At 47.2% G+C, this 12,849-nt stretch overlaps 1 protein-coding gene across 3 annotated transcripts in view; it reads left to right on the top strand.

The window, feature by feature from the left end:
* Positions 1-4,505, top strand: part of C1qtnf1 (C1q and tumor necrosis factor related protein 1) — a 20,378-nt gene extending 15,873 nt beyond the window's left edge. For all 3 annotated transcript variants that reach the window (XM_005407347.2, XM_005407346.2, XM_013506098.1), the window contains 2 exons: positions 1,378-1,517; positions 2,265-4,505. In XM_005407347.2, coding sequence (XP_005407404.1) covers positions 1,378-1,517; positions 2,265-2,815 — 691 coding nt within the window. In that variant the 3' untranslated portion in view covers positions 2,816-4,505. The remainder of the gene's footprint in view (positions 1-1,377; positions 1,518-2,264) is intronic.
* The last annotated feature ends 8,344 nt before the right edge of the window (positions 4,506-12,849 follow it).

Raw genomic sequence — 12,849 nt, 5'->3', positions numbered from 1 at the left:
GCAGCAAGGCAAGCTGGGTAGTGGAGGTATTCCCACAATGCTGGGGGGTGGAGGGGTAGGAGAGGGAGGGTGAGAGCCAGAAAGACCAAGCAGAAGAGTGAACTGGTTCTTAAAGGACACCGGGGAGGCTCCCAGGTGCAGAGGTAGCCAGCCCAGCTGCCAGCATGAGGTGTGCAGCGGTGCAGCTACTGGCGTGGGGTGGGCCGGCAGTATGGGATGGTGGGAGCCACAGACTAAGATAGGAAATAGAGAGATCAGCCTGGGGCAGCTGGGTCTGGTGGGGAAGAGTCTCACCTGGATATCTCCTGTAGGCAACAGGGAGTCAGAGGAAGGTTTGCCTGTGATGGTGTTCCAGAAGGAAGGATGGAATGAAGCGTTAGAAAGGGTGCATTGCTGCCATAGAGGCGAATTCCAGGAGAGCAGCCCTGATGGTGATGTCAGAGATGATGAGGGCCGCATCCAGCTGGGGGGACTTCAGGTCAGGTGTTGAATGTGGCTGTGCAGCACCTAGGATGAGGCCAAGGGCTCTGTGGTGGACGGGTGCTGGAACCCATGTCTGGGCGGAGAAGTTCCTGGGCGAAGGGACGTGTGCAGGGTTTCAGTTTTGGGCACATGATATCTGTGGCGCCTGATGAATCTCTGGGGTTGGTTTGGCGGGAGGTTTGACAAGAGGTTCATGGCTTAGGAGATGTGGTGGCCCAAGTGTGCATGTTTGAGCTCTTGGGGGCTGAGCTGAGGGTATGAAAATCCATCTACTGGACTGTCCGTGGAAGTGGGAGCACAGTTAGGCACCGGCCATTTGAGAAGGGCTTTGCTGCCTCTGAGCGCCTAGCGAGCAGAGCGAGATCACGGTGCAATGCCCCGAGCTGCCGCAAGGTGGCACCATGAAGCTGTCACCTTCCACCTGCTCTCTAGCCTTCCAGTAGATGTCAGGCAGGAAACATTAGCATCTCCAGCAGCAGCCGCCCAAAGGCATCCTAAAGATCAAGTTGAATACTCTCATTTACAAATGAGCCAGCTTAGGAGACAATTTTCCAGAATTACAGATATCTGATAGGGCATTGTGTTACATCATTGCAAGGCCACAGCCTGACGATGTTTTCCAGAGTAGGCTGTGTCTTACACAGCCCTCAAATTACCAGTGTTTGTGTTGTTATTGCTCCTACTACTCTTGCTGCTGTTCACAAAGGGGAGGGGGCTCATTCTGGAGTTTGGTTCGGGTCCCAGAATTTGTCTTGTGCCAATGCTAATTACAGCCTTGAGCGTGCAGGTGAGGGACAGGGAGGCGGGTCAGGCGACCGAGACCAGTCAGCGGCAGAAAGGTGCATTCCTGCCCTGTGAGTTCATGGCTTTTACTGGGATGCTTTATTCCCTCAGGGATGAAGACAAACAGGAGAAATACAGCCCCAACCTGGGCGAGGAGCTGCCTGCTTCCCGGTGCTTTCGCTGCTGTGACCCCGCAACCTCCGTGTACCAGGCGATCCCAGTGCCCCAGATCAACATCACAATCTTGAAAGGTCAGACACCTGCAGAGAGGGAAGCAGGGTGCATCCTGAGGACTTCTGGCTGCTGGTTGAGGGAGATGGCAGAGTGGTCAGGGTGGGGTGGGCTGGGCTCCCTGGGAGCAGGAGCAGAGCAGGGCTGTCACCTGGGGGGAGAGGAGAAAATTCTGATTTTGAGGCTCTGGCTGGTTTCCAAGAAGAGCCCACAGTGCTGAGTGTGGGAGAGGGAGCCTGAGGCTGTGGGGCCCTTCACTTACAGGGTGGGGTGGACTGCAGGGCTCTGAGGTCATTGTTTTGAGGTTTGCAGTCCCCAGGGCGTTTTCTGATACAGTCCCTTGGGAATGCTTACTATCTGATCTTTGGCCAAGCACCAACATCTGCAGTCCATTTGCTCAGTGAGTCTGGGGCTGGCCATGGAGCCTCTTGCTTGTGGACAAACCCATATGTCCCTTTATCTTTGCCAGGGCGTTCCAGAAGGGAAACCAAACCAAACCAAACCAAACAAAACAAAAAACAAAACAAAACAAAACTACTGTTTCTGGATGAAAATAGATCAACCCTTGCAACTGAATCTGGTAGCTTGACTGTTTTGGGAATCAAATTACCTTGGTGCCCAGGATGGGAGCCTTAGCAGGTTGTGGCAGAAGTGAAGCCAGCCGCGTCAAGGCTGTGATGTTAAATCAAGATGGTGCCTGGGGCCAAAAATAGGCAGGCTGACCACCACATTTCTCCCTGACCCCCTTGTCTTCCTGTCTCTTTTAGGTGAGAAGGGTGACCGAGGAGATCGTGGCCTTCAAGGGAAATATGGCAAGACAGGCTCTGTAGGTGCCAGGGGTCACATCGGACCCAAAGGGCAGAAGGGGTCGATGGGAGCCCCTGGAGACCGGTGCAAGAACCACTATGCAGCCTTCTCAGTGGGCCGGAAGAAGCCCCTTCACAGCAATGACTACTACCAGACAGTGGTCTTTGACACCGAGTTCGTGAACCTCTACGGCCACTTTAACATGTTCACAGGCAGATTCTACTGCTATGTGCCTGGCATCTACTTCTTCAGCCTCAATGTACACACGTGGAACCAGAAGGAAACCTACCTGCACATAATGAGGAACACGGAGGAGGTGGTGATCCTGTATGCCCAGGTTAGCGACCGTAGCATCATGCAGAGCCAGAGCCTGATGCTGGAGCTGCGGGAGCAGGATGAGGTGTGGGTGCGCCTATTTAAGGGCGAGCGTGAGAACGCCATCTTCAGTGATGAGTTTGACACCTACATCACCTTCAGTGGCTACTTGGTCAAGCATGCTGCCGAGCCCTAGCGGTGCCCGTTGCTGCATGCCAAATACTGCTGATCTACTCTCTTCTTGCCCTCTGCCCACACCTGCACCCTACAAACCCAGGGGTCCAGGGCCAGGCTGACTCCAACATCTACTTTCTCTAGTCCTGGCTCCTTTGCCCTCTGCTTCCCCAGCTTTGGCATCGACAAGACACCCTTGATGGGTTGGAAGTCCAAATGGCCTTATGGGCCCAGCTCTGACCACCCCTGTCAGCAGAGAGCTGCTAGCAGATGAAGAGCAGGACAGTGCAGGACCTCCAACTCCCCTGGATGTATACAGCCTTAAGTGACCTGGTGTTGCATGGTCCACAGCATGGGCCTCTGCTCCCACTCCTGGAAGTAATTAAGCAAATGCTAAAGGTTCCAAAGGAGTGAAGTCAACCTTGGAGACTAAAGAAAAGTGCTGTTATTTTTGCTTTTTCAGCCAGTTGGCTCTGTTAGGGAGCATGTTTTCACTGGAGGTCACCTGAGACACCATGGAAGAACAGATTTAAAGGGGAAACATGGGTGCTGAGGGAGGAGCTGTGTTCCCAGGGATCCAGGAGACCAACCAATCACATGTGGCTCAATTATATTAGGCCACATACAAACCTTCTTGGGAGACTGCTGGACTGATGTCCCTGTCTTGCTGTTGTCACTGTGGCCTTGAGAGAGGATTCAGCAGGTTTTTCTGAGCCACGTTAGTGAGGGTGCTAGGGCTTGGGGCACTGAGTGTCAGCTCCCTAGAGGGACAGACATACCCTCTGCCCTTGGCTCTGGGTTGGCAGAAGCAGTCTGAGTGTTTCAGCTTATGGACTCCTGACAGTGGCTGGGGACCTCAGGGACTACCCCCAGGCCTGCCGATGTCTCTATGGGGAGCAAAGCTCCCAGTGGCTCCAAACACCATTCCTCTCCCCCAGGCCACCCTGGAGCCCTGGGTGGGATTTCCGTGCTAGCATCTCAGGCATCAGCTTCCTATTCCTCCTCCCAGGCAGGTCAGCTGCAAAAGGACCACAGCCTTGATTCTGTTTCTATCAACCCACCTCATACCACCTCAGTCCTGTTTCCTCAAGCTCAGCATCCCCATCTCACTTTTGCACCAGACACCATGCCCTTCATCCAGCCCTGCTGCCAGCAGTGTAAGGCAACACAGAGGGGCTTTTTCTGGGCTCCAAGACAGGGGAGAGCAGGAAGGTGCTGGAAAGTCCCTCTCCCATTTGTTTCTGGGGCTTTCACTGGGTCAGTCCTGGGGCCAGAGCAAAAGAGGAAACAGTAATCTGGCCACTGGGGGTCCACTCTTTCTCTGAAGGGTAGAAGGTCTGGAGAGGCAAGTGCCCCGCAGCTCTTTCAGGACTGCTGGGAGCAGCATCACGTTCCCTGATCTCAGGCGACTGCCAGTCCTTCCAACTCACTCCACATTGGTGCTCAGGGTCCCAGCTTGCTCTGCCCCCAGCTCCACTCTTTGGTCCCTACCCCACCAGCGTGGTCCTTCCTTCCTGCTGCCTGGAGATCCTTGGCTCTAACCCACGCTTCCTCCCTCTGGGGCCTGGCTGCTGGGTTGTGGGGTCCGAAGTGCCCCCCTTTGAAGGCCCTCTGCTGGTCAGACTGTACAAGCCACATTTCTGTGCGACGGTTGCCTGGGCCCCACACTGCTCTTTCCAGGAAACATTAAACTTGGAATCATGATTTGAGCATCCCGGCCTCTTTTGTCTGCTGATTGAGCTGAGTCCTCCTTCTCCTCCCTACCCTGACACCCACCTTGGGTCTGGGGACTCATATGCCATGGTGGGAGGCAGAGGTTGGCTCTCCTGAGTTGGAGCGCAGCATCCTGGGAACAGCAGAAGCCTTGGAGGCCGTGCCCTGGCTGGGCCTATACCCTGGACAACTGTCTGCATGCCCTGCAGCATGCTGTAACCAAGGCTCACAACACGGGTGCAGAAAACAACAGAAATGAATCCTCTCCCAGTTCCGGAAGCCAGAAGTTCAAAATCAAGGGACAGGCAGGGCTTTGCTTCCTAGGAGAGGGTCCTTCCTCCTCTCCCAGCTTCCTGTGACCCTCCCCCCACGCATTCCCTGGCTTAGAGAGCATCAGTCCAGTCTCCGCCTGTTCTTTCTTCACAAGTGTGCCTCAAACCTCCCTCCTTTTTCTCATGAGAACACTTACCATTGAATTAAGGGTGTTCTCCTTTTGAGATCTTGAACTTCAGTACACCTCTAAACTCTGTATTCTGAGTAAGGTCACAATCACAGCTACCTGGGTATAAGACGTGTACATATCTTTTTAGAGCATATAATGCACCCTACTGCAACAGCCTACAGGCTTGAGTACACTCACCAACAGTCCCTTTATAGCTGAATGGCGAAGGACAGATGTTTCTCCTTCTTCTTTTTATTGCTGGCCAACTGGGTTGGCAGCCAGGCCCTCCTCCAACTGCCAGCGGCCAGCAAGGAAGTGGAAGCCAGCAGGCTGGCAAACAGCTGGCTGCCTGCCTTTGCCTGGCCCTGGATAGGTCCACGTGGTCATGCTCCTCCTAGAGCTGTGGCCAGACACTGCAATCCCGTCTGTGGGACAAAGAGCCAGCCCCCACCTCCAGAAAGCTGAGACCACTGGGCAGAGACGGGCTTCCCCTGCGGCTGGGAAGGGGTGCAGAGAGCGTTTCCCAAAGGTGCCTGGAAGGGATGAGTCAGGACTATCAAGTGCCACTGATACGTCTCTCCTGACCATCACATGGCCAATGTATTTGGTCACACTGCTGCTGGCCTGGCCACCACAAGAAAGGAGGTACCATTGGTTCCAGAGTCCATCTGATGCCCTTCACTCTAAGGGCTCTCCCCTCCCCCATTCTTTCATGTTGGCAGTCGTACTCCTCACACTCTTTCTCTACACACTTACCTTGGCCCTGCTTTGTGGCAGCCCATGTGCTACAGAAGTAGTGAGAAGTAAGGAATGGCCTTCCAGAGGACTTTTCTAGGATTTTAACTGCAGTGGGACGTAGATGCCCAGGCTTCTCAAAATTGTATGCTGGGTACTAAGTTATTTGCTCCATCTGACGCCCTCCCTAGGCAGTTTACTTCAACAGGGTCCTATTCCTGTTTTCTGTCTCCGGCTAGTGAGAAATTGACTGGCCCTGGAAAAGACTTGCAAACTCAGTTGCGACACAAATATTAGTGTTTTAGCAAAAGGGGTTAGAAACAGTTGATGACTCTGCCAAAAGAAAGAATTGCTCATATTAAGGCTTTCCAGAATCTTTGTAGCCAATGGTGGGATAAAGAGGCCACAGCTGATCCTAATCTTCAAAGATAATTGTCCATAGGGTTCACTGCAAAAGCAGCTTGTGATGGAAAGCTGACTTTCCTGAGACATGGTTGGTGGGATAAAATGAGTCACTCTTGCTAAGACCATGAAAATAAAAACCCAGAACATTACAGAAAACAATAAGTAAAGCAAGAAGTCTCTGAATACAAATGAATGGAGTTGGCTGTCTGCCTCACACTGAACCAAAATTAACTTCAAATGAATCAAAAGGCCTAAATATAAGAGCTAAAGCTCTAAAGTTTTTAGAAGAAAGTGTAAACATGTGTCTTCATGACCTTGGATTAAACAATGTCTCCTCAGGTAGACATAAAAATAATAGGAGAAAGAAAATAAAGATAAATTGCATTTCACCCAAACTTTAAACTTAGATGTTTTAAAAGACACCATTAAGAAAGTGAAAAGACAACTGAGAAAATAGGAACGAATATTTGCAAATTACAATGCATAATTCATGCAGAACTCTTGAAATCTAATAATAAAAAGATAAATAATCCAATTAAAAATGGGTGAAGGATCAGAAGAAACATTTTTTCAAGGAAAATATACAAGTAGCCAGGACTCATATGAACAGATGTTGAACATTGATAGCCACCAGATAAATCCAAGTCAAAACCATAGTGAGTTGCAACTTCACAGCCAGTAGGATGGGGGTAACCAAGAAGACAGAGATGATCAGCATTGGTGAGGCTGTGGAGACAAGTGGAGCCCTCATATAGGGCTGTTCTGAAGGTGAGGTATGTAGCTACTTTGGGAAGCAACATGGAAGTTCTTAAAAATGTAAACATGGGGCTATACCTGACCCATCAATTCTGTTTCTAGGTATATATCCAAAAGAAGTGAGAGCACATGTACACATGCAGACTTGTAGATGGATGTTCATAGCTGCATTATTCATAAAAATAAAAAGTGGAGCTGGGCACGGTGGTGCATGCCTGTAAACCCAGTACTCAGGAGACTGAGGTAGGAGGATTGTTGTGAGTTTGAGGCCAGCCTGGGCTACATAAGCAAGTTCAAGGCCAGCCTGCACCACCTAGCAAGACCCTGTCTCGAAAAAAATGGATATGTCCTAAATGTCCAGGAGCTGATGAATGGATAAACAAGATGTGTTATATCTACGCAACAGAACATTATTCAGCAATAAAAAGGAATAAAGTCCTGATACATGCTACAACATGGATGAACCTCAGAAACGTTATTTTAAGAGAAAGAAGCCAGCCACAAAAATACCATAGATTATATAACTTCACTTATATGAAATATCTAGAATAATCAAATGTATAGAGACAGGAAGTAGACCAGCGATTTCCAGGGTCTAGGGGTGGGGACAATGGGAGAAATGGGGAGTGAGTCTAGTGTATTAGCAGTTTCCTTTTAGAATGATAAAAATATTCTTAAAATGATTGAAGTAGATTTGTACATTCTGGGACTATACTAAAAACACTGAATTGTCATTTTAAGAGGATGAGTCATATGGTATCTGAATTAAATCTCCATAAGGAAGTTATAAAAACAAAACCCCCCAAAATCAGGTACTCTCACCCTTCTCTGAAGCTCCGTCATTGTAATTTTTAGGGCCAGAGGCCAGAGGCCATTGAGGTAGGATGGGAGTGTCAGTGTTAGTTCTTCCAAGAACATATTCAGCAAGCATTTTTGAATCAACTAATGAGTGAGATCACTCAAGCCCAACAGGCTGACTTGGGTGCCAGGGAAGCGTTCCAGAAGGAACGAGGAAGTGAGGGCCATGCTTTTCTTTCTGAAATCTTTCACAGCTGTGTAAGGACTGGAAAGGCCTGGTGACCTCAAGTGCACCCCATGGCAGCAGGCTTCAAGCTATGGCCCTGCAAAGGGAGGATGGAGCACAACCCATTCTCGTTATGCAGAGGACTAGGAATTTCCACCCTAGAGACATCTACAAATAGGATTAGAAGCCCGTATGGTCGGGGTGATTTGGAAACCCTCCTGCCTAGACAGAGAAAGTATCCCTCCAACTGTTCAGCTGAGGTGCCACTAGGCTAGCTGTCCATGAGGCTTGAAGTCCTACTTAGTAAAAAGATATGTGACAAGAATGCTCATGATGTGGGGAGAACTCACAGTAGGGTCACTACCGACTTTACATATCTATGCTTGCTATATCCAGGGAGATCACATAAGGCAAGATTGAGAGTTGTGGCAGAGAACTTTAAAAATAAGGGGCTGGGGATTTAGCTCAGCGGCAAAAGCGCCTGCCTGGCAAGCACAAGGTCGTGAGTTCGGTTCCGGGTACCGGAGAAAAACCAAAAAAACCAACTTTAAAAATAATTACAAAGAACCATATGAAGAACTCTAGAAGTGAAAACTAAATGAATGAAAATAAGAGGTTGATGGATAGGTACAATAGCAGACACCGAAAAAGAAAAATCAACAAATTGCCAGAAGATAAATCAGAAGAACATGAAATGTGATTGAAAATGTTTAAATTTTAAAATGTATTATAGTAAAAGACATGCCGACATAAACCCCCTCCCTTTGAACAGAATTATCCCATCCTTCTTGCCACACTCTGAAGCGGTTCTGGAAGTCCTCTTTCGTAAGTGTCTTTAGTGGCACTGTCATGGCTGCCCTAAAATCTTGAATTGATGCTGAACATTTCCCTTTAATTTCACTCTGGGGAAAAGCCAGAATTCACATGGCACCAGATCCAATGAATAAGGTAGACGAGCACATACCATAATGTTTTTTGAACCTTTTTTTTTTCTTGTTGGATGGCACTCAGCGGCAGCATTCACCATATATTTGATAACACTCTGTATATCTAGAAAGAAGTGTGAGAAACAAAAAGGTTTAAATACAGGGCAGAAGACATAATCTCACAAAAGTGATGCTTCGGGAAATCCCAGTCCTGGTGTATAAGAACTTACCACCAAATGTAGCAAGTGCTTTGAGACCAAAAAAAGACACAGGCAGATCCGAGATTGAACAAAGTACAATTGCTTGGAGGCTTTCGGATAGAAACATGTCTTAGGTGGCACAGAGACAAATGAATCCTCACACCCTAGCAGAAGAAAAGAGTTTATATGTGAAACTAGACAAAGGTGGGCTGCCTTCCTCAAAAACTAGTAAATCTAATGTCAGTGAAAAAACAGTTTGCGCATCAATGATCACACACCACTCTTGGCAGACAGTCTTAATGTTTCTGTTTGTCCTGTAGGGTTTGGGATGTGTGTCACGGCCACCCAGCAGGCAAAATAGTGGTTAAGAACATGAAGACTGCAGTCACATCAAATTGGATCCTTGTAATTGTCAATAAGGAAACCCAGAGCTGGGCGTTGGTGGCACACACCTGTAATCCCAGCACTCGGGAGGCTGAGGTAGGAGGATCGGTTAGAATTTGAGACTAGCCTGGGCTACAAACTGAGCCCAAAGCCAGCCTGAATTGCATAGGGAGACCCTGTCTCAAAAAGACGAAATAAATAAATAAATAAACAAATAAATAAATAAATAAATAAATAAATAAAGGATTCTTTGGGGAAAAAAAAGGAAGCCCAACATTTATATGATAAAAGTCCCAGGAGAAAAAATGAGAAAGAAAAAGCAACAGAAACAATATTTGGAGATAAAAATAGCTCAGAATTTCCCCACATTGATCAAAGTCACTCAGGTGCAGATTTAAGAAGTCCAGTAAATACCAAGCAGAGCACTGAGCATGGACCATTGTAGTATAACCATTCACAATCGAAGACAAACATTTCTTACAAACAGGGTTAAAGGAGAATTCTTGTTCTCAAAGGATCTATAACAAGTATGATGAAGTGATTTCTCAACAGAAGGGGCAAAAGCCAAAAGACAGTGGAATGGTGTATTTGAAGGGCTGAAAAAACAGTTATCAATCTAAAGTTTGATTCCCAAGAAAAACAAAGACATTTGCAAGAAACAATAATTGTAAGATGATTCCAGAGGGAATGTAGAGATTCAGGAACGAATGAGAAACAAGATAAGTGATAAATTTGGTGCTAATTCTAAATGAACATTGCCTGTAAAAAAACAGTAGTCTTGGAAAACATCTAGGAAGATCCTCAAATGTTAAATATAGAGTTATCATGACTCAGAAATTCCACTCTTCAGCACATCCCCAAGAGAAATAAAAACATGCTCCCACACAAAATGCTGTACAAAAATGTTCATGGAAGCATTATTCATAATAGTAAAAGGAGTGGAAATGCCACAAATGCCCATCAGCAAATGCCTTTCAAAATGGGAAGTACCCATACAATGGCATACTCTGCCAGTAAAAGGAATGCATCACAGATGCTTGCTATGGCCTGGATGAACCTCAAAACACTATGCTGACAAAGTCAGTCACAAAAGACCACATACTGTATGATTTCCTAAAATGTGGACTTTCCAGGGTAGGAAAAACCATACAGACAGAAAGTAGATTAGAGGTTCCCAGAGGTTGGGTGTGTGTGTGCTGGGGGAAGAGACTCTGGAATGACTGCTGATGGGTTTCTTTCCTGGGGGTGACAAACTGTTCCAAAATTAGATTGTGATCACAGTTTTACAACTCTGTGAATATACGAAATCCCATGAACTGTGCTCTTTGAATGGATGAACTACATTACATGTAAATAATATTTCAATGGTGCCATATTAAAAATAATATCTTTGAAGGTTTAAAATATCTATAGACAAAGATTCTGGGGAGGCGGCAGAGTTGAAAACCCTCAGGGTCTGTCTCCTCATTTGCGCAGCTGCACTGTGGAATCCAGCTAATGGAAACACTGTGGCAGTCTAGAGTCTATGGAAGGCTTGAACCTCTTAGAGGAAGTCTGGGGCCATAAATTACGGTTAATTTGTAGCTCTCTCAGAAATACATTTCCCAAGGCATCTTGTTCCTTATTAATCTTCCAGGAACACCTGCTTTGTTTTTTGTTTGTTTGTTTTTGTCTTTTTGAGACGAGGTCTCACTATGCAGTTTAGGCTGGCCTTGAGCTCACTATGTAGCCCAGGCTGGTCTTGAACTTGCAACAATCCTCCTGCCTCAGCCTCCTGAGTGCTGGGATTACAGGCGTGCACCACCACACCCAGCAGAATTTATTTTCTGATGATGAATGAAAAGTCCATTGTCCACCTAGCACTGCCTGTCATTGACAGGCAAGGCTTTTATTGCCCCATTATCAGCCCTCTATACACGTCTGACATGACACCTAGAACTGTGATCACTTTTAATACCACTGATCCTGAGTTTGTTTATATAGTTGCTGCCTCAGGATCCACTTTTAGGGTTGACATAAGTTGTTTGAAACTCATCACACATTGTCAAATTGGGCCTGGTTAAAGCTTCCCTTCCCTGGCAATATAAACCCATGTTCCTCATCATAATGGCCCAAACCCAACATCCCACGGTGATGACCACAGTCAAACCAAGGGGGAAGCACAGCAGCAAGGAACTTTTGGTGTGTATCATAGTTACTTTTCTTGTTGCTGAGACAAATGTCCATCACCTGAATTTGAGGAAAGGAAGGTTTATTCTAGCTCAAAGTTTGTAGAGGATTCAGGCTATACTTTGCTAGCTCCAAGGCAGGGTGGCACGGTAGAGGGACATCACAGAGGAGAAAAAGTTAATGGCAGGCAGAAGGCAGCAAAGCAGTGAAGAAGCAAAAAAGCAGCAAATGACAACAGGACCCTCTTTCTGTCCCCTGTATTCCATGCAGGCTACATGCCCTTAGGGTAGGTAGCATTCACACCTGGGTAGGCCTTCCCATTATTCACACTCAGAACTATGCCAAACCAATCAGTGGGCTAATTTAGTAATCACACACCCTTGATCCCAGTATCACACACTCTAGATCCAGCCACCTCTGAAAAGCCTCATGTATGGTTACATGAGGCTTTTGGGGGACATTTAGACACAAGCTATAACAGTGTGTTTTCTTTAAACAAGCATTCTATGGCCCTAAGAGGTATACTGGAGACTTCAATAAAAGCACAGTCTCCAGGGACCACTATCTACGTCTCTTTGTCTCCCACTTTCTCCGACTCTCTGTCTCTTTCTCTCTGTCTCCCCTCTGTCTTTGTCTCTTTTCCTTCCTCTTCTTTTTCTCAGTCTCTCTCTCTCTTTCCCTACCTCCTGGCTGGACACCCCTCTGCCTCTGGACCTCCTACCAGCCCTGGTGGGTACCCCTCTTCTCTCTGGAATCTGTGGGTGATACTCTGCTTCTGTTATTTCCCTTCTCTGTGTCTCACCTGACCATACACCTGCCCCTACACCCCTCATTCCAGTCAGGGTGCACGCAAGAGTGACTATCCTGGCTCGAATAAAGTGGCTGTGGGTTAAGTGAGAGCCATAAGGGCATCTGCTGGTGTAGAGAAGTTTCTGAGATAGGGACACCTGGTCATAGAATAGACACTTAGGTGCCTGCTGTTCACCAAGATAAAGAAGTATCCCAGGAAAGGCCAACTGCAAACAGCCACTGTCTCCCAGTAGCCCTACTGGGCCAGGGCTGGGATTTATCCCATGCTCCAGAGAGATGGAGACCAAATTGGAGGCAAAACCCACTGCCACTGAAAAGCTCACTGGAAAATGGTTAAGGTGGTAGCTTTGGTGTTATGTGTGTTTATTACAATAAAAAATTTAAAAGAAGACATAGGTGGAGAGAGGTGAATGGTTGTTGGAGCTGAGCAATAAGTACACGTATGTTTTAAATTCTATATAATACATTTTTATGAAGTGCATATGTAAACTT

This window comes from Chinchilla lanigera, unplaced genomic scaffold, assembly GCF_000276665.1.
Source record: "Chinchilla lanigera isolate Chin_1 unplaced genomic scaffold, ChiLan1.0 scaffold00105, whole genome shotgun sequence".
NCBI lineage: Eukaryota > Metazoa > Chordata > Mammalia > Rodentia > Chinchillidae > Chinchilla > Chinchilla lanigera.
The sequence above is the reverse complement of the archived record's forward strand: the minus strand, read 5'-3'. Positions and strand labels throughout refer to the sequence as shown.